The 27,287-nt window shown below is 53.7% G+C and overlaps 8 protein-coding genes across 8 annotated transcripts; 3 read left to right on the top strand and 5 right to left on the bottom strand.

The window, feature by feature from the left end:
* Positions 1–6,298: 6,298 nt before the first annotated feature.
* On the top strand, positions 6,299–7,836 carry LTHEOB_1027 (MFS transporter; the record flags this gene model as incomplete). Its single annotated transcript, XM_035506896.1, has 2 exons — positions 6,299–6,535; positions 6,589–7,836. The coding sequence occupies 2 exons, from the start codon at positions 6,299–6,301 to the stop codon at positions 7,834–7,836; spliced, it is 1,485 nt and encodes a 494-aa protein (XP_035367374.1).
* A 548-nt stretch (positions 7,837–8,384) lies between these two features.
* Positions 8,385–8,993, bottom strand: LTHEOB_1026 (Six-bladed beta-propeller TolB-like protein; the record flags this gene model as incomplete). Its single annotated transcript, XM_035506885.1, has 1 exon — positions 8,385–8,993. The coding sequence occupies one exon, from the start codon at positions 8,991–8,993 to the stop codon at positions 8,385–8,387; it is 609 nt and encodes a 202-aa protein (XP_035367373.1).
* A 1,982-nt stretch (positions 8,994–10,975) lies between these two features.
* Positions 10,976–12,619, bottom strand: LTHEOB_1025 (GPI-anchored cell wall organization protein ecm33; the record flags this gene model as incomplete). The annotated part of the gene is made up of 3 exons (XM_035506874.1): positions 10,976–11,783; positions 11,833–12,502; positions 12,559–12,619. 3 exons carry the CDS (start codon positions 12,617–12,619, stop codon positions 10,976–10,978), a joined length of 1,539 nt encoding a protein of 512 aa, XP_035367372.1.
* A 2,278-nt stretch (positions 12,620–14,897) lies between these two features.
* LTHEOB_1024 (Zinc finger protein) lies at positions 14,898–15,742 on the top strand (the record flags this gene model as incomplete). Its single annotated transcript, XM_035506863.1, has 2 exons — positions 14,898–15,027; positions 15,150–15,742. 2 exons carry the CDS (start codon positions 14,898–14,900, stop codon positions 15,740–15,742), a joined length of 723 nt encoding a protein of 240 aa, XP_035367371.1.
* A 244-nt stretch (positions 15,743–15,986) lies between these two features.
* Positions 15,987–17,095, bottom strand: LTHEOB_1023 (Serine threonine protein kinase; the record flags this gene model as incomplete). Its single annotated transcript, XM_035506852.1, has 2 exons — positions 15,987–16,624; positions 16,735–17,095. 2 exons carry the CDS (start codon positions 17,093–17,095, stop codon positions 15,987–15,989), a joined length of 999 nt encoding a protein of 332 aa, XP_035367370.1.
* Positions 17,096–18,202: 1,107 nt separating this feature from the next.
* On the bottom strand, positions 18,203–19,843 carry LTHEOB_1022 (uncharacterized protein; the record flags this gene model as incomplete). Its single annotated transcript, XM_035506841.1, has 1 exon — positions 18,203–19,843. The coding sequence occupies one exon, from the start codon at positions 19,841–19,843 to the stop codon at positions 18,203–18,205; it is 1,641 nt and encodes a 546-aa protein (XP_035367369.1).
* A 1,765-nt stretch (positions 19,844–21,608) lies between these two features.
* On the top strand, positions 21,609–23,877 carry LTHEOB_1021 (Glutamate-cysteine ligase; the record flags this gene model as incomplete). Its single annotated transcript, XM_035506830.1, has 6 exons — positions 21,609–21,619; positions 21,682–21,754; positions 21,809–21,874; positions 21,925–22,073; positions 22,128–22,253; positions 22,305–23,877. 6 exons carry the CDS (start codon positions 21,609–21,611, stop codon positions 23,875–23,877), a joined length of 1,998 nt encoding a protein of 665 aa, XP_035367368.1.
* Positions 23,878–24,171: 294 nt separating this feature from the next.
* LTHEOB_1020 (uncharacterized protein) lies at positions 24,172–24,447 on the bottom strand (the record flags this gene model as incomplete). Its single annotated transcript, XM_035506819.1, has 1 exon — positions 24,172–24,447. The coding sequence occupies one exon, from the start codon at positions 24,445–24,447 to the stop codon at positions 24,172–24,174; it is 276 nt and encodes a 91-aa protein (XP_035367367.1).
* Between the last annotated feature and the right edge of the window lie 2,840 nt (positions 24,448–27,287).

Here is a 27,287-nt window from a genome sequence, read left to right as displayed (position 1 = left end):
AGAAGAAGTGCTTTCTGGAACATAGTAAGTGCATGAGCTGTCAACACGTTGATGCCAGCGCTGTGCGGTGGCTCGTAAGTACCCACCATTACAGATTTGTGAGCTGCAAATGAGCGCGCTGCGGAAGAGCCCGTTGGGCGGCTAGGCTCTGTGCCTGGCGGCGGGCCAAGTGAGTCAGTGGGCACGTGGACCATTGTTGCGCGGTTGCCGTGAGAGCGATCGCCAACCAGGAAGCGCGCATGTACAGAGGTTCCAAGGATCGGTTTATAGACGTGTCCGACGCATCTCCACTTGCAAAGGATATCCACAACAAGGTAACCCTACGTCTAGTCCATAAATCTTAACTAATTTAATACAAGTCATAGAGCTCACCTTTCTCTTTTGAAATGTCTAATTTTTATCTAGAATTATCATCTTGTCGCTTTGCAATAAGCGGTTAAGTATGTTCCTCAAGTACGTCCGTGCATGCCCGTGCGTACACGAGACGCGTACCCGACGAGTTTTTATCGACGAAACGACGTTAATTCGCGGAGTTACACTGGCACGCGTCCGTACCGATCCTTGGAACTCCTGTAGACGGCAGCAGGCAGCCCGTCGCAGTCCGTCAGGCATGGGGCGTGGACCGAGCAGTACGGCTTGCCACGCGAGCGGCCATTGTCTACCCGGCTGTAGGGCGATTTGCGGCCGCTGCCAGGCCGCCTGCCCTTGCGCCGCCCCAAGCTGCCTGCTGCCAGCGCATCATCTGCTTTCCCCACCACTGCTGGTGGATGATGGCCCACCGCCCCGCACTGCCATACGCGGCTCAGAACCGTCAGGCACCAGGCGAGCGGCTCGCTGAGCGTGGTGGCACGCTACTGACATTGCCGAGCGGTCACTCAATACATACTAATCAACTCATCACGAAAACGAATAGAAGGGCCGTCTTTAGTAAAAGCGTACTTCTAAAACAGAAGTACAAGTGTCTCTTTTTTATTTCTATTTTTTAGGGGGAAAAAAGGCTATACCCCGTACCGTACATCCTGCTACACACTTGCCAATCGACACTAATATTGCTAAAAGCACGACTTCGTAGGATGGGTAACACATTATATTTACCCCCTTGGAGCGCTAACAGAAGACCAGATACCGGTATTAACTGACCATACGTAAGCTGAAGAATACCTCGCTTAACGAGAGCCAGTAGAGCATTTAGGAGCCGTATCACAGCAGACGATGACCGGTACATCTTCAAGGATATTACTTGACAGTCGCATCGTATCATCCGTAAGTTGAACATTGCTTGAGTTAGTAATTTGGGAAGATTGCGCTGTGTTGTTGGCCTGCGGCTGAATGGATCCATCGAGCTCCACAACGTAAGCTTGTGGGGCAACGGGGCTTGTAGAAAGTGCATAAGATACTAGTGTCCAGTAACCCCTCTCTGTATCACCCATGGGATCTATGAACGTGTGGCTTAATTAGAATGTGGTCTCTCGTAAGGTATCATCTAATAGCTCAGAAAATAACGCGGTAAAGGCTCTTGCCCGAAGGGCTGACTTCGATGCCTCTTTAATAGAAAGTACATAATCAATAGTGCTATTGAAAGCGCTACAAGAAGAGCCAAAAGATTTTTCATGGGCCATCCATTTTCCTTATCGGAAGAGAGAAGCGGGCCAGCATCTGCAAGAAGAGAAGTCGAAGTGAGTAAAGGCTGAGTTATGTGAGCATCTCAGTGAACGAACAAATTGAGACATTGCAATCGATGTTTGAGTGCATTCTATTTGTTGAAAGCTGAAAACAAGGTTGAACAGGCCGGGGTTGGAAATGTTTCGTATAATAGATCGTAGAATTTAAAAAAGAAATCCGTGGAATGGCTACAGATGCGCCAGATGGAGAAAGGCAGGCTCCAGATTGTCGACCAAAAGGCTTTGCGTTCGACTTAATGTATATGATAGAGCGGTGGGTCAATCCAGAAGAATCCTACGTCAGCTGGTCGTTCACGCTTCCGCCTTTACCTGCGCGCCACATCTTCTGCCCGCGGTCTGCTTCATCAGCTTCACCGTTAGCTTCTGTGTCTATGCCCCGTTCCAGCTACTCCTCCGTGTTCTTGGCTCAATATCTCTCTGATCATGGCGGATCCCTACGCTGTATTCGACAGCGATCCTGATGACCCTCCTTCCGATCATGAATCACCAACGGAGTCTCGAGCAGGAGTTGAGTTCGAGAAGAGGATGCTTGAGTTCTGGACGGAAGATCGAAAAGCTTCAAAGTCAATTTTCCAACGCAAGAACCTTACGGAGTTGAGTCCTAGTATGCAATATATGATGGACTTTTCCAAGGTTGTCTGGGAAACATTTTGCGAGACCCATAAATGTGGTGCGGCCTCCTACGCGCTGGTGCACGGCTGGCTAGCGAGTCCATGCCGTGCGTCACAGGTCGGTCTTTATCTTTTTTAATTTTTTTTCTTGCATGCCCAAATATCCTGGGACCATTCGCTCAGATACAACACCTGCGCAGTCTGGAATATACAGACGGATAGCCAGATTTGGCTGGCAAACTCGCGCAGATCGGATGCTAAGTAATGCCATCGCAACTCGCTGAAACGACAGCCGAATCCAGCACACTCGGCTGACCGCAAATGCGAGTCTCGCTGCTTCTGCCTATCCCGTGCTTGGTTCTGCGCTCGTTCCTCACTGCGGGCAATGACTCGTGGGGTGTGAGTGGGCGGCGGGCAAGTCTGGCTGCGAAAATCCCATTCTAAAAGCAACAGCGGCCGGCCCGCCGGCCAGCGCAAATGTACCAGTGGCGCGGTTCTAAGTTATAGGCGGGGATGGTCTGCCGCCCCGCACTGCCACTGTAACAAGCTGCTGGCAGGCCCTTGGGCACGCTTCCAATGTCGCTGAGTGTCACTTACTACCGGGACTGAGAAGATGGAGAAAGAAGGGGATATGTTTGTGGTACACCCATAGAATTTCTGGAAACTGGCTGAAGCTGGCCAAATCAAAACGTCGCTGCTCATATTGAAGCCACATGTGCACCACCGCTTACATATCGCTTCTCATGCCCTCAGAGAAATCTGTAAATATTTCAGCTGCCAGCGTCGATTCAGTTTCAGATTCTACATTCCAGCAGGCGTATTATTTTCATGTCAAACTTTCCAAGACGTGAGGCAGTAAGGCTTGACGTGAGTCGACGGAGAAGCCTCCGGGCAGATGCTGAGCGCATATTTGGCTACTTGGGTAGCTACAAATATATTGACTTCATTGATTACTCTCTGCGAAGTGTCCTTTTTTGTTACTAATATATAGAGAATAGTACTTGTAACCGTGATTTGTAACCGTCATACATGGTGGGCGGTTATATTTATAAGGGTTAGTTCTGAGTAATAAGCGCGGTCGTCGGGCGCGGCGCAGGGGCTTTTCCGCTTGGCGCTGCGACCCCAATTTCTGTCTATCCATCCTGCTCCGTAACGGTCTCCCGCATTCTAACCCTCCACGAAATGCCCGCCGGTAACAATACCATCGACCACTCGCAGAACGGGATTCAAACTTCCAGCAACACCGACCACAGCGATCCTGGCCGTCATTCAATCCCCAGGCCTTCTGCCTGCGTGATATGTCGCCACCGGAAGGTCAAATGTGACAAACGGCATCCGTGCGGCAATTGCGAGAAACACGGTGTCGACTGTGTTTTCCCCGCTGAACCCCGTCCTCGGCCTAAGGTCCGCAAGCGTGCAAACGCTGAACTACTTGAAAGGCTCCGTAATGTCGAGGATTTGATCAAGACAATCGGAGAAGCCGCGCTGGGAAGAGGACGGGTGCAGGCCACGAATGGTGAAAATAATTCCGACGCGCCATCCCAACAAGAAATGGAGCAACCACCTCCAGCCTCCGTTAGAGAGGCAGATCATTGGAAGGCCAATTCTGGAGAGAGCACAGCACCAACGGTATTGTCTGACGCGAGATTTATGGAAAATGACCCCACGGCTGGTAGATTGTTTGTGCACAAAGGGAGGAGTCGGCACATCAATAGTACCTTCTGGGCCAGCTTAAATGATGAAGTAAGCTTTCTTGGAGTTGCGAAGCCCGAATCTATTAATTCTTACATTAATAGGTCGAGGACATCAAGGAACTTCTTATGCTCCCCAGTGATGAAGAAGACGAAGAAAAGGACCATGACTCGAACACCCTAAAGAGCCATAAAGAGTTGATCTCGACCTTTAGCTCTACCAATGTGGACATGCACCCTCTACACCCTAAACGGCACTCTTATCGGCTCTGGACCCTCTTCAAGGAAAGGGTGGAACCATTGGTCAAAGTTCTTCACATCCCATCAATGGAGCCCAGGATAATTTCTGCCATGGCGACGGAAAACAAAGACCGCATTCCACGCAGTACGGAAGCCTTACTCTTCGTCATTTACTACGCCGCTACTACTAGCGCATCTCCGGAAGAATGCGAAAGCGTGTTTGGCCAAAAAAAGCAAAGTTTGCTCTCTCAGTATCGCTTCGGCGTAGAACAAGCGCTCGCACGCGCAAATTTCCTTCAGACGGACCAATTAGCAGTCTTACAGGCTTCTATCATCTTTTTGATCTCTCTTCGCCAAAATGAGGCCAGCCGCGTTACATGGACCCTAACCGGCATAGTAGTGCGCATGGCCCAAAACCTTGGACTCCACCGCGATGGCACCAACTTCGGCCTGCCCCCTTTCGACATTGAGATGCGCCGGCGAATTTGGTGTCATGTTTGCATTCTTGATGCACGAGCAATCGAAGACTATGGCTGCGATTCCTCTATCACTGGACCTTCTTTCAACACACAGGTTCCCCTCAATGTCAACGACAGTGACCTTCGGCCCGATATGAGCAACCTCCCTAGGAGCCGTACTGGATTCACAGACATGACATTTTCTCTTGTTAGATTTGAGATTGCCGATGTCTATCGTCGCATGCACTGTGCATCACTCGGCTTTGCAGGGTGTGACCATACACCAGTCTCACTTGAACAGCAAGAGCGTTGGATCAGTGAGGTTCAATCCAGAATCGAGGAAAAGCATCTGAGAGGTTGCGACATGACATTTCCACTCCACCAAGTCATTGCAACAGTATCACGTCTCATTGTTTCAAAAATGTGGCTCATGGTTTATCAGCCCTACCAGCGCCTCCGTGCATCACTCCCACAAGACAAGAGAGACAAGCTCTTTACCATGTGCGTCAAAAACATAGAGGATAGTCTCCGCCTTGAGACTTCAGAGGACACACAGAGATGGGCGTGGATTTTCAAAGCCTTCATCCAATGGCATGCCATTGCCTTCCTCTTGTCTGAGCTGTGCGAAAGGACCAAAGGAGAGCTAGTAGCACGGGCTTGGCGAGCAATAGAAACGACAATATCACGACGCAAAGACGACTGTTACCAGAGGAAGGCGTGCCCATGGGGTCCGCTGCACAAGCTAGTCTCGCGGGCGCGTGCTGCTCGAGAAGCTGGGGTATTGAGAGAATCGCTTCCAAGTCCGACAGGACCTCGAGAGAGATCTCAGGAGCCTCGGGAATATACTACCGAGGCGGATTTGTTACTACAGACAACGGAAGTTCAACAGCAACGACAGCAGCAAGACGCAACCCACGATTCAAGGACCTCTCTCAATTGGATTTCAACATCTGCTCCTAATATGAATGGCGGTCTTGATGGATCTCCAGAGTCAAGTGATCTCACTAGAGCCAGCAATTTGTCAAGCTTAGTCGATATCGCAGACTCTCAACCTGGCAATTACATGAACACATCACTACCAGACTTAGGCGATGTGGACGATATGGATTGGGCCGGCTGGGATGATTTGATCATGTGGTAAAATGCGAATGTTCATCTTTTGCGATGCTTGGAAAAGTAGCAACGTTGACGATAAAGATTTTGTATTGAGCAGCACCTATGAAGCAGCAACTTGGCTCCCTCCACGTGTAAATTCGAGCATATCATGTTCGTTCACAGTAGTCATGTGACATCACGTCGATTGTGCCCAAGCGCCAGGTTTCGGCCTCGGCGAGTACGAAGGCTCCGAGGCCGAATTCGGTATCATTTTCACGGATTTCGGCAACAAAAAGAAATGTAGTGAGCAACGCCAGGAGAATTTTGAAGGACATAGAGGCGATAGCCCCTTACTTGCAGAACATCTAGGCGCTTTTGTCTTACAAACACAATCGAATTCTTCATGTATCCGCAGGGACGCTAGTCTTTCAGGGTGCAGCTGAGGCAAGTATAAGAGTAAGATGTTTACAAAAATTTGGTTCTAAGGTACTATTCAGTTCGTTGCTCACAGCATAACGAAAATGGAGTACGTGGAACGTGTTCTCTCCAAAATTTCCGCCAAACCAAATCTTTCAGACGACACCGAATTTGACGAACCGCCTCATTTCGACGAACATGGCTACATTGCGTTCAAGCCTGGGGATATGGACAATCCGAAGAACTGGTCTTCTGCAAGAAGATGGTATATAACTGTTGTCGCTGTTTCCATGGTTATGAACGCGACATTTGCGTCCTCGGCGCCTTCTGGATGCATCGAGGTTAGTACCAGGTCCCGCTGCACGACAACAAATAGATTGCTGAAAAAGCGCAGAGTATTGCCCAGGAGTTCAACGTCTCTATTGTAGCGGCTCAGCTCAACATTACCCTTTTCCTTCTCGGCTACGCCGCCGGACCACTGGTTTTCGCCCCGCTCTCCGAACTTTATGGTCGTCGATATTTATTCTACATCACGTTCGCCTGTTACACTGCATTCGGCTTTCTCTGTGCCTTCGCTCCCAATTTTGGTACTCTACTCGTTGGTCGACTCCTGACCGGCACATTCGTGAGCAGCTCGCTTTCCAATTCACCAGGCGTACTGGCGGACATCTGGAGTCCTATCGAACGCGGAAACGCCATGGCTATATTCTCGGTCGCGACAAACATTGGGCCCGCTCTTGGTCCGGTAGTGGCTGGATTCTTGGAGCTGACCAAGAGCTGGAGGTGGACCTTTTATGTCCTCCTATGGATGGCTGGAGGGACTTGTCTCGTTCTTCTCACACTTCCCGAGACTTTACCCAGCATCATTCTCAAAGACAAGGCGAGAAGGCTTCGTGAGCAAAACCCTCCAAAATATCAGAACGTAAAAGCTCCCGTGGAAGCCACGGATCGGACCCTCAAAAGCACCTTCCGGGTAGCACTGACTCGACCGTGGACCATCTTATTCGATCCGATCTCGTTCTTCATCGCCATTTACATGTCGGTCATTTATACACTCCTCTACATGCTCTTCACGATCTATCCGGTTGTCTTCCAACAGAAACGAGGATGGAATTCTGGAGTAGGGGAGTTGCCACTCTTAGGAACCGCCATTGGGCCATGTCTGGGCGGCATCGTCGTCTTCCTGAACTCTCAGCTGAGTCGGAAGAAGGCAGAGAAAGGCTACCAGATATTGCCTGAAGATCGCTTGCCGCTAGCCATGATCGGCGGTGTCGGTTTCGCAGTGACCATGTTCTGGTTTGCCTGGACGGGCGAGTTCAACAGCATACACTGGATCGTTCCCACGATTGCAGGTGTTTTTCTCACCGCTTCCATCATGTTAATATTCGTCACTTGTTTGAACTATTTGACAGATACATACTTGATGTATGCAGCAAGTGCGATAGCAGCAAATACTGTCATCAGATCAGTCGCAGGTGCGGCAGCACCACTGTTCACGCAGCGCATGTTCGATGTCCTTGGCGTTGGTGTCGGTGGGTCGCTCATTGGAGGAGTAGCATCCTTATGCGCCGTGATCCCGTTCGCTTTTTACAAATATGGAGAAAGCATTCGGGGGAAATCCAGATTTGCACCGTCGGCGTAAAAGCCATCAAAGAAGATACTGGAGTGAAGTGGAGTTAGAAAGAATTGAGCAACTTTTGCCTTCCAATGGTTTTTATTGAACGTGACCGGTCAGCGTCAGGGCTCCCAGTCAAGTAATTCAGCTTGACAGTTTGAACCAGTTTCGCAGTTTAAATCGAGTTTCGTTTTTACCTACTCAGTTTAAGCCCCCACCAAGTAAATCAATTTTCACCCTCTTAAAATACCAAGTAAATCAAATGAGCCGATAATTACCTAGGTAGAGGGAAGTAGGGGTAAGGTAGGAGGGGAGGTAGGGATATATATACCCCTACCTCTCCGGTAGCAGGGCTATGGTAGGGATGAAGCAGGGGTGTAGCAGGGATACTAGGTGTTGCAATGGGTGACGAAAAACGAATGATATTAGCATTATCTAATCTTTCTTCTATCTGTACTTCATATATTATTTCTTTCTCCTCCCCCTCACCCCTGTTACACCTCCCGTTCTATCTTTTGATTTTCTTTGAGACCTATAGCCTTTTCTTCTCAAATGAATGTACCAAGAAACATCGCTTACAGCCAGATCTCAACTAGCTTCCCTGGGATGCCGTCGCCAAAGTTGGATGCACTACCAGTGTTCACGTACAAGATTTTCTTCCCATCTCTCTCCACTAGAAGCGTAGCAGTGCCGGAAGACACAAGGTCACCCTGAAAGATGACAGTCTCTTCACCAGAGGGCGTCACGCGTACGATCTCGCGAGCTACTGAAGTAGAGAGATAAGCAGTACCGTCCGCATCCAATGCAAAGTCGTCCAAATTTTCGTAACCCTTGGCTAGGAGCTCAGGTTCAGCTGCGGGAGCCACGGCAGGCGATGTTTGCGAGAGCTCGAGGCGGAAGAAAGTGCCGCGGAAGCCGGTGGTGAAGTACACGTGCTTCGGGTTCCGCACGGGGGGTAGCTGGAGGCCGTTGAGGCCAGTTGGAAAGGCAGCGTCGGCGGTCGGCGCCAACAGGTCGGGGTTTGAGTAGAATACGTTTGTAGAGCTATTGGACGCGGCAACGTCGATGCTGTAGATGATGCCGCGAGTTGAATCGGCAAGAAGGAGCAAAGGCTCTGAATCGTTCCCCTTTGCACGCGGCCCCGTTGTTGTGGCTGGGTTAAGGACCGCGATTCCATTGAGCATTTTTGCCTCTGGCACAGCCGAAATGCGGCTGACTGATGGAATCTGCTGCGAGTTATTGTCGGCCGACGGGACCCAACCGCGGAGATCCAGAGACCAGACAGACCATGAACCGTCGATTGGCATACGATCACCTGCTGTGGTTTGACCACCGTTGAAGGCAAACACATCATCTTGGTATTCGACAATACCAAGAGATGCATTTACGTTCGCGCCTGACGGGAACTTGTAAACAAGTGAAGCCACCTCAGTTGCAGTGTTGACAGTCCATATTTCGCCCGAGTCATAACGTGTAATGAGTAGGTCGCCGTTCGACCGCGAAGTGATACATTCGAGCCATGCGTTTTTCGGAGTACTCGGCTGCCAAACTATGTGGGCAGGTAGAATAGATGTGGGCGCAGGTAGAGCGGATGCCAACAAGAAAGGTAAAAGGTGAAGAGATAAAGCTCCGTAAAGAAACACAAACATGTTGATGAATCAAAAATGTGATGCTTTGTAGATGGGATGCTTGGATCTGAAGGAGAAATAAGACCAGTATTTATGTTTTTGTCCACCGATCTTTTGGTTGTATTCTTGCCTGTAGGCGCGAGGTTTCTTCCGGCCGCTTACGTCTTCGGAGCGGAGTAGGTTGCCGAGGCCGAGCTCGGTCGCTGTATTAGAGTATGCGACCGAGTCCGAGACTAAACTACCGTATAATGATCGCCCGTAGTGAACGGACCTTCCTTTGAAGATCATGTGCATATGCGGTCACACTGGAGGTTACCAAAGGCTACAAACTCCCTGGAACGAAAAATTACACTCGCTCATTCGAACCCCTTGATGACGCCCAGTGGAATTGTGCGTGTCCTGTGGCCATGGTCCCTATTCAGGCTCTGAGGACAAACGCCGTTGCGGACAGTCCGCGCGATATCGATGAGCTTATCCAGCAAACTCTTCTTCGTCCCAACCTCCAGGTGCTCTGGACCCGTCCTGGCGCTCCTGTTCTCCTCGCCTTTCACTCACGCAGTACCGGTACTATTCCAATGAAGTCAGCTGTCCAGAACCAAATCACATGCACCATGAAAAAGCTTTTCCCTGCCGCGGGTATCCTCACGCACATTACTTCCCACGATATCAGACGTGGAGCTATTTGCGAGGTCGCTTATAGCTCAGCTGGACAGAGCTCTCACGGTATTGCTACTCGTACCGTCGCCGCTGCAGCTGGACATACCAATCGCGCTTTGAATCTCGATGTTACCGCTGATTATGTTGGCCCTGCTCATCGATATGACTACAACGCTCGGGTAAACTCTGACTTCCAAGGCCCTTTGGCCCCAATCTTCGTTGAAGGCGCGCCGCAGCTCAATGTCAGCACCAGCGAAGTTGACGAGCGGCTCCGCAAGCAAGGACACGATGTCAAGGCTTCTTTCAAAGGAGCTCGCGATAATGTGTCTCGCAGTATTCGAAGTGAGAAGCTGGAAGTATGGGGGCAAGATCAGCTTGCATCTCAGCATCAGATTCAAGATCCGTTACCAGACTAGTTTCAAGGCTCTCAGCGCCCCAAGGACTCTCAGCGCTCTGAGGACTCTCAGCTTAATCATAATCTTCAGTTTGGTGGGACTTCCAGCTCTTTCAACCAGAACCAGAATGATAACGATCTTTCCAACGAGGAAGATGAAGATGAAGAGAATGATATAGATCTGTATGACGCCACCGCCACCGCCGTTGAGGATGAATTCTCTGCATTTCCTCCTTCTGATGATACGGAAGAAGAAGGGCACCCTCTCTCCTTGACTACGTCCCTGATATCTCTTCTGCGCTGTCTCTGCTATATGCGATAGACGTCACCTTTAAACTTTAAACTTAACACAAAGTTTTGCGCCTTTCCGTGATTAAATTTCTGCGAACGACGCAGTAACTTCGATCATTATATACGTATTCCTTCATCTACGGGTATCATAATATATACAGTCATGCAAGTCTTTCCACTTCCTGGTCTTTTCATCTCAACGCGCCTGATTATTCACAACAGGCTCGGCCATGAGCTCCGACCTCCGCCAATTGTGATCGCCCTCCATCTCCACAGGCGGCTGCTGCGGCTGACCCTGCACCGACATGGGCGCGAAGCCCGCCTGATTCATCCGCGGGCTCTCCAACTCATGCGCCGTCACACCTTCGCTGCCATGCAGCTCCTGCGGCCCCTGCTGAATCGGCATACCCTGCGCATCCACACCACCATCCTGGCCCGGCATCATGGGTTCAGCAGACCCGGTGCCGGACTTCTTCTTGGTCGAGAACCCCCTCCATAGCGACGTCGAGTACGGCGGCGGCAGCTTCTGCTCGTTGAGCGGAATGCCCCCCGGCTGGCCTGGGCCGTCGCCTGGTCCGTCTCTGGACGCGGCGCGCTTCTTGCGCAGGCGCAGCATGAGGAGGATGGCGGCGATGATGGCGACGATGCCGATGACGCCGAGGGCGACGCCGAGGCCAATTCCGATCTTCGCGGTTGAAGAGAGGCCGGACGAAGCGGCGACGGCGGAGGACGAACCGGTGCTGGAGCTGTGGGCGGTGGCGGCGCCGTTGCCTGCGCCGGCCGTGACGGTGACTGTGCCGCCGGCGCCGGTTGACGAGGCGGAGAGGATGTCGCCGTTGCAGGTGATGGTCAGTACGCCGGGCGTGATTTCGCTGCACTTGTACTCGTCGCCGGCGGATGCGTCGTAGGTGACGGTCACGGTACCGTTGACGACAACGTCTTCGTCGAAGGACCAGGAGATGTCTCCTACCAGCTCGATGTTTCCACCGACACTCTTGAGCATGCTGTGACTTGTTAGCCTTTGGCGCAGAAGTGGCATTTCACAGTACTGACCTGGAGTTGAGGTCGAGATAAACGTTGTGGTCAGCGTGCAAAATGAAGTCACCGGCGACAGCAGTAAGAGAAGGAAGCTCAACGCTCGTCATGGACGGGTTGGCAGTGATGGTTGCGGCGCTGATTTCCGTCACGTAATCCATGCCGAGCCATCCCATAACGCTGTTGCTCGTAACTGATAGTTCTTGTGCTGACACGAGGGGGATCGACACGTTCTCGAGGAGAGGGTTGTTAACCAGGACAAGGTCCTGCATGGCGACATTTGATGCCTCCCATTGGAACCACAAGTAGTCGCTGGACACGTTATCGAAGGTAAGGTTACCCAAGCCGTTGATGTATGCGAATGTGTAGCCGGGGAGAGCACCGAGATTGCTAAACTCAACATCACCCAGGCTAGCGTAATCGGCGCTGCTGTCAAGACCGAAGTCGAAGGTGTTGAATGCGGGTGCATCTGACACTTCAATTCCTTCGGCCGAAACTAATGCTGGTAGGCGGATGCCTTCGAGGCTTGGGACGCTTGTCGCAATAACACGTCCAACGATTGTTTCAACGCCGGTCATGTTGACGACTCCACTGAAGGTTGAGGCTACCACGACGTCTCCAGAGAAAGTGGCGCACGATGCCATAGCGGGAGCGGCCGTGGTAACCGTCACTGTCGTGGAACAGTCGTCTGCTCCGAAACGAGTCAGCATGTTCTGAGTCGTATAGAGAGTTTGCAAGGCTTACCAGCTAAGACGCGTCCCACGAGGAGCGCTTGAAGCACTGGAGCCCATCCTCGAGCGCGCATGATTGCTTCTTGCTCAAGATGGTGCCGGAAAGGTGCAGAATGCTGCTAGTGCGGTCAAATGCCGTCAAAGGGCTTGCGGCTCTTTGAGAAGGCTGGAGGGGGCGATGAGCATATCTATCTCTCGTCTCTAGTAGGCGGACATGCATGGATTTTCATCCTTCGTGGCACCACATCCTAAATCGGGTAACTGAGGGGACGGCAGCGAAGCCACCAACAGGCGGCAGGACAGTCTGGGCAAAAGCGCATCCTCAGGTTGAAGCCATGGCCAGCACTGTGGAGATGGCTGCAGCGGATGGACGAATGAGAGAGTTAGGAGTATAGCGCGGTGTGGCTGCAGCTTGGCAGATTGGGGGCGGAGTGTTTATTTTTGAGCCTAAGGGACGTGTGCCAGTGGGCCGTCGGAGGCAAGCCTCCCAATGTCCGGCATGATGCCGGGGGTATTGTAAGCACCAAAGGCCGTGGTGCAGGGCTTAGCTCGATTGGCGATTGACGGTTGATGGCCTCATGGTCAGAAGAGCACTTGAATGACGCAGGTCCTTGCTCATAGCCGTCGGCGGGACGACTGGAAAAGAGGATTCTCTTTGCGAGTAGAGCGGTGTGAAGTCGGGCTCCAGCGTTCTGTGCTATTTTTTGGCCCCCAGCGGTGCAATTGGGCCGAAGAAAGGACTGTGCTTTGAGGCTCAACAACGGCGGTCGCTCCGGCGCGGGTTTCGGCACACTTTTCGGCACGGCACGAAGGCCGCCGTCTCTTTCGATAGCTTCAGCTTTTCCGAGAGCTCGTTGCTGTGCGTGTTCTATTCGAGGACATATCTGGATGAGGTTTGGTGCTCGGGGGCGCGTTTCATCGAAATGAGATGCAGCGGTGGTGGCAGGCGTCATTCGATGCAGGGTGTGATGGGGAAGCGACGATGCACGGGCCAACACGGGTCTGGGGCAGTCGATCATCCCGGCTTCGTCCCGCTCAACTCCGACTTGAACTGTGAAATAATCAGTATCTGCCGCTTGAGCTTGCCATTGCTGTCTGCTATCCACCGTGACTGCGATTGCCAATGTTCTCGGATGCTGTTCCAACTCAACTCAAGACGTAAGCACACAATCTGCTTGTAACAGCCGGCTTATAGTCTCTTGATCCTTCGCAACGGCCATCATCCTGCCTGAAATCATGCCATACAAATATAAATTCCATCTGCCTTCTCTTCTATTCAACAGGGCCTCGGTTTTCTGGCTGCTCTTTTCCCAACGAAATGGTGATGATAAGAGAACGAGGCTGCAGAGCCAGTCATCAATACCTACAGCTTCACGACCCCGCCTATCAGCCAACTGAATACTGCCTATCTCTACCAATTCTTTGACTCAGATCTGTCGAATGTTCACTTACTGGCCAGTCAACGATCTCATTGCCCACTGGCGGGCTGGACTTGAGCTTTCGAATCGGCAAACGAGAGCGGTAAGCTTCGACGTCATTTGACTTTGCGAAACCGACGCCATAATATCAGCGTCATCAGCCCTGCAGGCTACAATCAGTCATGAGCACACTTCCGATACCACGGAACCAACCTTTCACAACAATTATTGCCGGGCATATCGCAAAGTGTTCGGTTCGTTCCGACGAGGTTACCCATGCGATCGGTGTCTACTCTGGTCCGGGAAGAATCTGGAGACGAAGTACCTTTTGAGAAATAATCAGCACAAGCCAAGTTATGCTTATTCTTGGTAAAGTTTTCCCTTAGAACAGACTACGGCCTTGAACCTTAGCGATGCTTTCTAAGTATTTCCCTTTTGAAGCGGTAGGCGAGCTTACCTGCAACCATTGATAATGGTTTATCTCATCGTCAAAAAACGGACTTGGCGACCGCGGCTGGGGGACTCCTTCATAAATGCACCAACGAAACCCCTGTCAAGGCTAGCATGTTCCTTTAGGCAACACCATCCACTCAGAAAACCTGCAGATATTCTGCACGAACTCGTGGCCCCAAAGCAGCGCCCACTTTCACCGGTTACCCCCCGGCTGACGTGGTCATGCAAGGCTGTACAACTATCCGGGCAACCGCCCTCCGCCGATACCTGTGACCTAACGAGGCTGAACTTCTGCCGTCTTCTTATTAACCTTTCGCCCCGGCCCGCCCTCGCCCCGTTCCCGCTCCCGTCCTCCATTCGCGTTTCAGAATACTGTGAAGCTGCCAATCACTTCTAATTCCTTGTCATTTCCACTATGGCATTGCCCGGGCCATACGCTTACAACCGTCATGGCGTGTCGCGCCTTGACCTTTCAGACCCAATGGACTATTACCCCGATCAACTCATGATCCCGGTCTCCCGTGGCGCCAGGAACCTAGCTGCGCAATACGGCCTCCACCAAGGCCAAGCAGGATACACAACACAACAGTTGAACGGCTCAACCCATGCAGGTGCGTTCCAGTCCTTCTCTTTTCACTTGCACCACCATCACCACAAAAGCAAAAAAAGAGACAAGAAAAACTAAAATTAGCCATGAACCCGTGAACCACCCACCTGACGCTCACGCCTTCAGGCTACCCGCCCATCCACGTCCACGCCGGCGCCACCTTCAACGCCACCATCCACATGAACGTCTACCCCAACTCCTCCTCCTCCTCCTCCTCCTCCTCCTCCCCCCACTGCGGCCCCGACAACCACCCCATCATCTTCCCCCGCATCGACGACGACGACAACCACCACCGCCACCATCACACCGTCACCATCGACTCCAACACCCAATGCCGCCACTGCGACCACCGCTTCGACGCGCCCTACCTGCTGACCGCGCACAAGAGCCGCAACAGCCTGCACTGCGCCTGCTGCCGGCAATGCTTCGCCAGCTGGACCGACCACCTCGAGCGGAGCGGCTGCAGCGGCCGAAACTACTACCCCAACGACGAGGACTACTGGCTGACGCGCCAGCACAATCGCGGTAGCGGTAGGGTCATTGGGGAGTTGGACGAGTTGGATCTGATGCGGGGCGGAGGAGGCTGGCACGAGGATGAGGCCGTCAACTACGGGCCGGATGGCGGCAGTTGGGTCTTCGAGAGGCGGAGTAGGATGAGGCGGAGGAGAAGGAGGTCTAGGGGAAGGTATGGCGCTACGCTCCGACAGTTTCTGATTTGACGTCTTTCTTTCTCTCTCTTTCTCTTTCTTGTTCATTTTTCCCTAGACGTGAAGAAGTGACAAGTTGCTCAATCTCGAAAAAGGAAAAAAAGGAAGCTGGCGTTTCATGTCGTCTTTCCATGGCCCATACATACTCTCAGGGTATTCTTTGATATCCAGACGCAAAAGATCATATCACTTTCCAAGGTCTCGTCCCATCAGCCGTGAACACTTCGTGACTCCACCGCATGCTTCACCCTCACACTTAACCAAGCATACTCCTCTTCCTCCCCCTCATCCTCACATCCTCCAACCTCTTCAATACCACCTTCGCCCCCTTATAGCTGTCCCCATACGCCCTCAGCACCTCCCTGAACAGCGGCTCAGCCGCGGGATGCGTGCTGCCGAACGCGCGCTCCAGCACGTACAGATCGACCGCCTTGTCCTCATCCTGAATCGTCGCGCCCGCCAAGCCGAAATCGATGATCGTCACCGTGCCGTCCAGCGCGTTCTCCGGGTGCGCGTCGACCGCCGTCTCCGCCGAAGAAGCCGTGCGCAGCATCAGGTTGCTCGTCGTCAGGTCGCCGTGCACGACGCCGACGCTGTGCATGCGCCCGACCGCGCGCCCCACGCGCGTCATCAGGTCCCACAGCTCGGGCACCGCGTCCTCGTCGATGGCGCCTTTCTGCGTCTCTTCCCCGTTGTCCGTCGTTGCTGCTGCTGTTGTAGTAGTAGTAGTAGTAGTAGTAGTAGTAGTAGCAGCAGCAGCAGCAGCGCCTTCCAGTCCTTCCTCAGCGACGGGGGGCGGCAGATCGGCCGTCGACGCGACGGCGGCGTGGAGGTAGCGGTCCAAGCACGCGCGGATGGTGTGGCCGGGGATGTACTCCATGAGCAGCCATCCCGCTGTAAGACACGCCAATTAGCCATCAATTCGTCCAATCCCCAAAAGAAACACCCCATCCCAGCCGCCGCCCTTTATCTCCCTCCGCAAACGAAGAACGAACAAGACTCACCATCCCAATCGCAAGCCAACACGCCGGGCACCTGCACGCCCTCGCGCCGCAGACGCACCAGCGTGCGCGCCTCGGCCAAGATGCGCTGCTTCGTCAGCCGCCGATCGAGCGTCGGGTGCCTGTACGGCTTGGCCGGCCGGTGCTTAAGGATCGCGGGCGTCGCCGGCGACAGGAACGACGTGCGGTACACGAGCGCCTCGGCGCCTTGCGTTATGATCTGCGGGGCTTCGTAGGGCAAGGATGCAGCGGCGGGTGCGGCGGGGGGTGAGGAGGAGGAATCAGAGCTCTGTTGCGCGGGCGCAGCAGCAGCAGCAGGAGGCGCGAAGATGGTCGGGAGGGCGTGCGTGCCCACGGTCGCCATGGTGGACGGTGGGTGAGGGATATTTTCGGTGGCGATGTGACGGATTCGACGACGGTGGAAGGGGGGGTGTACGCGTGATGATGGCGTGGATTGAATTTTAAAGTGATATGAATTTGGTGAGGTCAGAGCGTCGTGACAAGAACATGAGGTCAAAGGGTTGCGCAAGGTCGGGGGTCAAAAATAGGGCGGGGTGATTTTCACGGGTGCAAGTGCCCCTCCGTCCGTCATCCCGGGTACGAAGAAGCCCTGACGTTACTCCCTAAGCACGAACCTCTTATATCCGTGCTCACTCTCTGTGCTTTCACCGTGCTTGATGACATTCATCTATTTTTCATTATACACGTCCCACTGATCACCAAGCACGGAAGCCAATATTCACGTCAAACATTGCATTCATCCTAGGAACCGCCCTTTACAGCCTCCTATACCTGAAGTGAACAGCAAAAGGAGTGAGACTCCGCAGCTTCCCAATGAGGGCCGCTGAAGACGACCATCTTCCCATCTTCCAGAGCTAGATGCCCGCCTTGGCTGACTTCATCCACTTTTTTCTTTTCTTTTGAAGCGCCTCCACCAGGCGTTTCAACCCCCTTCCGTATCATTGCAGAAAAAATAGAGAGAAACCATACAGACTCAACGAAGGAGATGAAAGAGCGAAGTGGTCCAAGACTCCGACCCGGCTCAGCCAAGTCGGAGTACTCAAATACTCGATATCCTTCTTACCCATGTACTTCGATCGAGTGAAAGAAAGTGCTGTTCCGTACCCCCATTTCCCAGTTTCGCAACCCAGAAAGCCAGACATTGTGCATTAAACGAAAAAAGAAAAAAAAAATCGAACACGTTAAAAAGTGCAATGAGAAGGTAAAATGCAAGAGCCCAGGGGTATGTGGGCTTTGGTGGGCAGGTGAAAACACAAAGCAGTCGTGCCACCGAAGAAAGTAATCGAATCGACAACGCAAAAGAGTAATCAAGAGTAATCATGAAAGGCCGTAAAAAGCTTGCGGCTCGGCGGCCACGACGTGTATACACAGCGTCGAGATCGTAATCACAGCTCCGGAGCAGTGATATCATTCTCGATGGCTTCTGCCACTCTTGCTCGGCTCGTTCTCCTTAGAACATGGAGCTCTTGCGCTTTTCGGCGTTGGTGAGCACCAGCATCGGTGTCTTCTTCCTGCCCTTGGACTCCTCAACGACGACCTCGACGAGGTCCTCATCGCTGCTCAGCGTGTTGGCAGTCCAGCCATCGCTTCCAGTCCTCTCCCGCAGGCGCTCCTTCGAGGCCTTCCTCTCCGAGCCAATGGCTCCACTAGCCGCAGCACGAAGGCTGCCGATGCTAGGCTTGCCAGAGAGGCTACCACTGCGGACGCTGTCCGAGTCGTTGTCGGAAGAAACAGGGAAGCTGATGTCGGCCTCGCTAACCGGAGTACCGCAACCACCGCTGCCGCTACGCACACCACGGCGCTCGATACCAGCGCGCACGAGGTTGCGTACGGCCGAACGGCGCTGACGGGACGCAAAGTTCTTGCTACCCTCGTGCTTGGCGGTAGGAGCGGCCTGGAGCTCCTCAAGCGGTGGCGGACCGCGGGGCTGGCGAGCGGGGTGCTCTCCAGCACGAGCTTGACCAGGACCGAAGGTGCCGGTCATGGGCGTTTGAGGGAAGCCGACGGAGCGGACGAAAGCAGACTTGGGACCCTCAGTCGATTCGAGGTTGTTCAGCGTCAGAGAAGCAACGTTCTTCTTGTGACCGCGACGGAAAGCATTGGCCGAAGGCGGCGGCAGAGGAGCCACGTCGATCGGAGGAGACGAAGACTTCTTAGGGGGAGAAGTGCTCCGAGAATTGCGCGAGTTACGCTCGAACGGGTTCTGCCTCTCGTTCGGGGGAGACTGGCGGAAAGGCGTTCCGGACTTGGGCGGCGAGTTGGTGAAGCTCGGGGTAGGCGGCGGCGGCGAGTCAGAGAGCTGCGGCGGCTGCACGCTCTGGTCCATGACGTACTGGTATTGGCCGGTGGCCGGGTTGTAAACGACCTGGAGGCCAGCCGGCATCTCCTGTTGCTGATGCTGCTGCTGGTGGAACTGCTGACCGTAGAAACCAGACTGAGGGGTCATGGGAGTCATGGGGTACTGCTGGCGCATGTTACCGCCGTTGAGGTTCATGCCAGCAAACTGCTGAGCGGTAAGGCTGAGCAGTTGCTGCTGAAGCTGCTGCTGACGCTGTTGAAGGTACAGCTCGGTAGCCATGAGCTGAGCAGCCAGGTTGGGGTCCATGTCGGCAGGATCCTCATGGTCGAACTGGACAGACGGAGGAGCAAGCACCTGCTCGGGAAGAGAGTAGATCTGGCGACCGGCGTTCAGACCATACTGGTTCTGATGGCCCATGGGGAAGCCAGAACCAATGGCAGTCTGGGGAGCACCGTAGCCGGAACCAGCGTTGTAGCCGGCTTGCTTGGAGTTACCCATGCCGCCGAACTGGTTCTGGTTGTAGGGAGCAGACTGGGGAACAGCACCAGGGGTCTTGGGGGCGGTGCGCAGGCCAGCGAGGAGATGGCCGCGGCTGGTCCTGGGGGTCGGCTGATCGTTGACGGGGTGCTCGCTGATGGAACCGATCTTGGGAGGTGCGGCAGCGCTGAGACGCTTCAGGTGGTTACCCTTGCCGCGCGAAGCGAAGGAGGGAGTGGGAACACCGATGCCTCCATTGGAGGCGAAGTTGTTGTTGTAGGTCATTTGAGCAAGACCGCCAGCGTCCATGCTCATGGTGATGAACAGCCTAGGAGGAAGTAGTGGCTTTGTACGGGAGAAGGTGAGTCACAGGTGAAGGGCTTCCGAGCGAGATCGAACGGCTGCCAGAGACTCTGTCGACTATGCGCGATGGAGGACGCGCGAGGGAGCTATTGGCCGAAGATGGTACAAATAAAGGCTCCGAGAGTAGCCAAGGATGAAAAGCGGACCGAATTAAGGATTAGAGATCACGGTGGATCGCAAAGTAGGAAGTCCAAAAGCAGAGAAGACGAGGTCGCGGTCGGCGGGGTGTGACGCAACAGGGTCCTTGGGGACGGGTGTTGGCGCGACGCGGACGCAAGTGAATACAGGAAGCGGCGGAAAGAGACGCGGAATCTAAAGGCGCAAAGCCGGCAACGGGAGTTGGGAGCTTGTGGTGCTGGTTGCTCTGCAAAGCACAAGGGAGCGACGACGCGGGCGCGCTGGATCGAGATTAGGCGGCGGTCGGGCCAGCTAAGTATGTAAGGCAACGACAACCGCAGCGGCGCTATCACGCGGGCTGGCGAACGGGAAGGAACAACGAGAAGAGGGAGGTGACGAGAAGGCCAGAAGGCGGCGAACGGAGGGGAGAAGACGGGCGGAGGAAAAGCAGAGAGCGAGCGAGCGTGGGTTCTTGTTGGTTGGTGAAAGAAAGCTTCGAGCGCCGGCGCTATTCCCAAAGGGGACGGCGATTCCAGCCAGCAATTCAGGGGCGGCAGCGTCTGGCCTGTGCCTCTCCCTGCACACGCCCATGCGCCTGGCCCGTACCTCTCTCTCCCAGCCCGCGACGCGCCAAGCTCCCCGGTGCCGCCGCGCTCTTCCGGCAACAGCAAAGCAGGTGCTGGATTCTGGGGCACTAGGCGGGCCACTGGATGCGGTCGGTGAGCGGTCGGCGGCCGGCGTCTAATGGCGCGAGCCACTGGAGCCGGGCGCGTATGCAGCCTGCGGTCTCGTGGGTGCGCTGTCAAGGTGCGCTGCCAGCCAATCGCGGGGTCCAGGCGCAGCCTGATCGCTGGCACGCCGGGGTCGCCACCGCAAAGAGCGTGCGCTTTGTGCGGCACGAAAGCGCCTTGTGCAGCAATCCATCTATTTCCGTCTCGTGGCCGCAACGGCGAGTTTCACGCCTTGACCGCTCGTTTCCCACTGCTGAAACGCCTTATCTGCGTCAGCCCTGGCAGTATTGCCCGGCGTCGCGCTAGCAGAACCCTCGCCGACTGGCTCCGGGCCCTGCTCATCAAACCGCAGGAACGCGCAACAAGCGCTGCGTGCCCCGGAGCCATCTGAAGCACGCCGGCCGCGCGGGTTGCCCTCGCATGTGTCATGATCTGCCGGGCGTTGTGGTAATTGCGCCTCGTGTGCCGCGCAGTCGTGATGAAGATTTCCGCCGCAATTTCCATCCCGTCCAGCGCTCCCCCGGACGGAACGCGCACGTGCAGACGTGATGACAGCGTCGCCGCGTGCGCGTCGTGCCGGCGCTGATTTATCAGCAATGGCGCCGCATCATGATGGTGCCCCGCGATGCCGTCGGCGCGGAGCCTCAGGCTTGCGGTTCGGCGCGCCGACCCTGCCCGCACGCAATTCTTAGAAATCTCCACAACATCCCATGTCATCAGCGTGAGGTCTGCCACCGTTTCCCGTCCGCGCGAGAGCAGAGGCCGCGTGATCGCACCGCACTGGCTCCCGCGCCTCGTCGATTGCGCACTCCACAAGGTCCAATTTCCGGAAACCGAACGTTGACGTCGGCTGCGCGGGGTCTTGCGAAATGGGTCTTTTGTGAGACCAGCCGCCCACTCAGCCTTTCCGTCTGCAAGCCATACTGATCCGCATGCCGCCAGAGCTCTCGGTACCCCCCTTGACTGGCCGGACGCAAAGAAGGTCGCCGGCAAGGTGCGCGAATGGGGCATCGAGGTAAACCCCACTCTCCAGCCAGCCCATCACACGTACTAACGCATACCGACGCAGCAACTGCTAGCCACATGGCGCCGCGCCGAGGGCAAGGAGCGCGATGCCATGCTCTGGGGTGACGAGGTTTGCCGCCTGCTCGGGCCCGCAAGGCACAAATACTGAGTGGGGAACAGGTCGAATACCTGGTAGTCGCCTACGATGACGAGAACCGCAAGGCGAAGCTGTCCCTGCGCCAGGCAGACATCCTGGCTGCCCTGGCTTCCGACGAGAAGCTGCTGGAAGAGGGCGGCGGCGTGCCGGATATGCAGGAGGTCGAGACCAAGTCAGTGAGGGAGTTGTAACGCGGGGTTGACAGGCACTGACATCCGCGCCACAGGAAGGGAGACACGGCCCCGGTATTCCACCCCGAGTTCGGTCGATTTATGCTTGAAACGACGCCCGGTAAACCATGGGGCATCGGCTTTAAGGATCTTCTCGATGTTGAACCAAACATGAAACGCAGGTTAGTGTCAGCCTGAAGCTGCTGCGAGACACTTTGCTGAGCACTTTCCAGACGCGTCATAGCAAAGGAGCACATGGACCCTGCCGAGGCTCCCATCACCATGACTACCTTCCCGCGTCTCGGCCTGGGAGAGTACATTACTCCCTACTACCCTCCCTCCGGTCCTAAGCTTCGCTCCCAATATGTCCCGGATGAGATCGCGAATCCACACATTAGATTCCCTACCCTTGCCGCAAACATAAGGGCTAGGAGAGGGCGGAAAGTCGAGATCAACGTGCCAGTATTTAGAGACGAGCGCACACCTTGGCCGTTCCACGATCCTACCGTTAACTACGACCTGCACAACTGGCCTGAAGATGATGACGTCCGCAACGGCGCCGCTAAGGAAAACCACATCTACATGGATGCGATGGCTTTTGGTATGGGAAGTTGCTGTTTGCAGATTACTTTCCAGGCCAAGAATATCGAAGAAGGCCGGAAGATGTACGATCAGCTGAGCCCTCTTGGGCCAATCTTGCTTGCTTTGACTGCTGCTACGCCAATCTACAAGGGCTTCCTGGCCGACACCGACGTGCGATGGAACCAGATCGGCAAATCTGTGGACTGCCGCACAGCAGAGGAGCTCGGAGAGAAGCCGTTGAAGAACGACCGCTGGCGGATCCCAAAATCGAGATATGCGTCTAACTCAACTTACATTGCCCAGGACTCGCGGCTTCGTAAGGAGTACTTGGATCCAGAGCTCATCATTGATCCGGCACTCAAGCAACGCCTGGTTGAAGGTGGCATGGATGATTTGCTTGCAACTCATTTCGCGCATCTTTTTATCCGCGACCCGATCGTCGTTTTCAACGAAGATCTGCAGGAGCTTGACCTGAATAAGGTGGACCACTTTGAGAACCTGCAATCGACCAACTGGCAACACATGCGTTTCAAACCCCCGCCGCCCGGCAGCGACATCGGCTGGCGTGTCGAATTCCGGCCAATGGAGATTCAGCTGACAGACTTTGAGAACGCCGCATTCAGCATCTTCATTGTGTTGATCACCCGTGCCATTTTGTCATACGACCTGAACTTCTACATCCCGATTGCGAAGGTTACCGAGAATATGGAGACGGCTCATGCGCGCGACGCTGTTAATTCCCGCAAGTTTTACTTCCGCAATGATCCCTTCTCTCCCCGTCCGACTACGGTCAACGGCAGCAAGCGTGGTAGTGGCACCGCCTCGCCTGCTGTGGATAGTGGCGCATCTACCCCTCCGCTTGGACCTGTCGATAGCGAGTACAGCCTCATGACTGTCGCCGAGATCATCAATGGTCAGCCCACGACCAACGGCTTCCCTGGTCTGATCCCGATTGTCGAGTCGTATCTCGACAGCATGAACGTTGACGTTGAGACGCGGTGCGAGCTCGCTCGTTACCTTGACTTGATTAGGCGTCGTGCCGATGGCACGCTCTGGACTGCAGCAAAGTGGATCCGTCACTTCGTGGATAAGCATCCGAAGTATGAGAAGGACAGTTCTGTCACCGAGGACATCCAGTACGACCTTGTTAAGGCGGTGGAAGAAATCACTGAGAAGGAGGGCAGGGGTGTTTTTGGAAAAGAGATGTTTGGATCTAGGAGATAGAGTGATAGAGGCGCAGTCGATTCGGAGGACGATGCTCAAGAATTAAGACACGACAAAGGTCCAGTGATGGCTTCGCGCCGACCAAGCAAGCGGCACGGCTCTTGAAAATTACATATCCTAGACGTTATCTCAATCTCATTCCAAGACCAGCGACCACAAGAAGGCATTACGGCATCACAGGATCAAAGACCAGCTGATGTAGGACGATTGTCAAAGGGTATCCATTCTAACAAGTTGCTGTAGTCATACGAAACAAGAACTCCATCTCGAATATTTAGCCCGCAGCTCAGTATCTCAAAGGTTTGGTCTCTGGTTGCCCTTTTCTTCTTTAATCTCGTTCGAGCCGCTAAGAGCATAGGGATCGTCCCGACTGTTGAGGTATCGCTCCATGGGAAGCTTGCCATAGGTTTGATTGCCTTGCCATCCGCTCGGCATCTCGAAGCCGAGCTCGATAGCCGCTCTACGAATATTGTCATCGTTGTTGCTGGTGGGTTCAGTAATGTTGAAAGCAGTTGTGTGCGCAACGAGATTGGCCGTAGTAAGTTGAGTCCGGTTGGAGTTGTTCGACATGATGAAAAAGCTTTGATTGCGTTGTTAGTAAGAGCGTGTACAACAGGAGAATGACCAAACATAATTCATGGTAAGTGATACTCGTACCTGATATGTCCGTAATGAGGAAAAGTGAACGGTGTAGTACGTTTAATCAAAATCCAAAGAGCTCGAAATTGGTATGCTTCTCTGAGAAGAGCAGGCTGTGTACTTCGAAACAAGACGGACGGCGAAGGACGAGGAACGAATTTATGGTGAGCGAAAGGCATATTCATTCTCCCACTCCAGCACCTTTGGTCTGTTCTACGCTATGCGAGTCAAACAGAACAAAGTGCAAAATTCATAGGCCGCTTTCTCCGTTCAACCATAACGAGATCGGTGATAAGAAGTGCAAAAGGCCAGGCACCGCTGGGTCAATGGGTGTTGGCGCATTGTTATTGGCAGTGTTCCTGCAAACTCATGTGCAAAACGGTCGTTTCATACAAGGCTGACGCAAGGATGCTTACGGTAGCCGGGGATTCGGTTTGCACATTCTAGATACAAAAGGTACGGCCGCAGTGGAAGCCAAGCCTTGAACTTCGGGTCCACCCGTTGTCGTGTGCAAAAGAGCCCGGCCGTAGGCGAAATACCCCGGTCGTGTGCAAAAAGGCGGGCCGTTGCTTTTGCACATGACCGGGGTTTTTGCACACATCAGCCTTGCCTCCCATACATTCTTCTTTTCATTTTGCATTCTGCCGTCTCAAGGCAGCAATCATCTGGCATTGTGGGGGTCTTGTGAGTCTTCTGATTGGTGTAGCTGGCTCACCGCCGTTATATCCCTGTTCGCACGAGTGCGACAGCATGGCGCTGGTCCCGGTGCCCCCGCCTCGAGCAACCCGTCAAAAGCATGCCAGCTCCGATCGTTCAGTGATCCACTTACTGCAACCGTTTTCTTCTCACATCCCCCTTTCGTAGCCTACCAAAATGGTAAAAACGAAAGGTGCAAGGAACATTCAGTGGAATGACGTGCGGCTGGAAATCCAGAGTATGTATGTGTACAGAGGGATAAAGCTGGAGGATGTCCGCAGTCGCCTCAGAACTAGCCGAAACTTCGAAGCATCGTAAGTAGGCTATTTTCCTCATGAGTGAAAATTCCGTCATCATCGTCAGAGAGCATCCAGTGAATTTCTTGCACGGTCCTGGTTCTCCAATCTCATGCTTACCTACATTCGTCTTCAGTATAAGGTCCTACCGGGAAAAAATCAAGGAATGGGGATTCAAAAGAGAGACTACATCACGAAAAGGTGTCCGTCGAAATTCCCCTGTTCCCGCTTCGTCCGACACAGCCGAATCCGCTGGACCATCTCCGTCAGCGCCATGCTTGAGTGAAGAAAGCCCAGAGTCCATTAACAACCAGAGCTCTTCTACGTAAGCACATAGTTAGATATTTGATTGGACCGAGTTAGATCTGACAAACTTATAGTGAAACAATATCTCTGCTTAACACTACTCTCTCCCCAGGAATGAGCATTCTGGAACCCACTTCTCAGCCGCCGTCGAGAGTTCATCCTCGGACCGGTCTCTTCAAGCGCCCAGACGAGATCTTGTTGCAAGTAATAGATCACATTGATCGGGGCAGAGTTACAGAGCTCCGAAAGATCTTTGTGCATCATGCCAGTCTTGCCAACGAGGTTATACCCCCAATGGCCGCCTTCCGCGAACTGTCACGGTATCGCGGACTTTACGGGCAGTCACTCCTACATTGGGCAGCATCGACCTCGTCCGCGGAAGTTGTTGAAGCCTTACTCAACGCGGGTGCTGATATCAACAAGCCAGCCCAAATCTCACCTCACAATACTCCTTTGATGGCGGCAATAGACCGCAGCGCTACTAAGGTAGTCAATCTCCTACTGAAACAGGGAGCATCCACTGAATTTGTAAATTCGAATGGAGTCAAGGCTTTGAGCATGGCGGTTCACTCAGCGCAGGACCCCCGAATTGTGGAAATGGTGCTGCAGAGCGGGACTGCCTCTCAAAACGAGAAGCAAGAGGCACTCAAAATGGCCCTTTACAGAAGAATATGGGAGTACGGCCGTTCTAACCACGCCACCTTGACCCGCGTTGTGCGAATATTGGCAGCTGACGAGCTGGTTATCGACCCTGAAGCCTTTCTTGAACCTTGGAGAAGGCGTTCAGACTGGGCATCTCTCATCAACGAAGATGAGAAAGAGTCACTTCTGTATATGATTGGGCGTGGACTGAACCTCGATCAGTTGCTTGTGTCAACCCAAGTCCATCCAGATGCTACTCTAGCCCATGCTCTTTTATTTCACTGCTGGGAAGCGGACATGCCCGCATTCCTGGCTGGAAATCTGGGCGGTCTGCGGAACAAGGAACTCGTCGGTGGATTACTCCTTCGAACACTTGCAGCCGGTTGCCTCTGCGAGAATTATCAAGGAAACAGCAACGTTACTGCCATTTCAGCTCTTCTTGAAAACGGCGTCGACCCAAAAAGTGAGGACAGCCATGGCTTGAGTCCTCTTTCTTTCTGGATAAAATCCCTCGAGCATTGTTCGGTATCGACCAAAATTGAGAATGCACTTCCAACTTTGGCAGTGTTGCTTGACAAAGGCGGAGTCAACCCAAACCGAAACCGAACGGGCTCTTTCGAATCGGGGTCCATAGGGGCTTTACTAGGACAAAAATGGACCCGCACATTCAAAAATACCGCTGTTAAGGTTCTTGTGATGCTTCTGTCTCACTTTCCGAATGATATGGGGGATGCACCTCATTGGCAGCTACCTCGCCGCGATTTCCCTCCATATTTTCCGGTAACAGGAGACTTTGAGAGGTACGGGCTAGATCACGCGAACTTGAACAAA

Source organism: Lasiodiplodia theobromae, assembly GCF_012971845.1.
Source record: "Lasiodiplodia theobromae strain AM2As chromosome Unknown scaffold_3, whole genome shotgun sequence".
Classification (NCBI taxonomy): Eukaryota; Fungi; Ascomycota; class Dothideomycetes; order Botryosphaeriales; family Botryosphaeriaceae; genus Lasiodiplodia; species Lasiodiplodia theobromae.
This window is presented reverse-complemented; position numbering and strand designations above follow the sequence as displayed.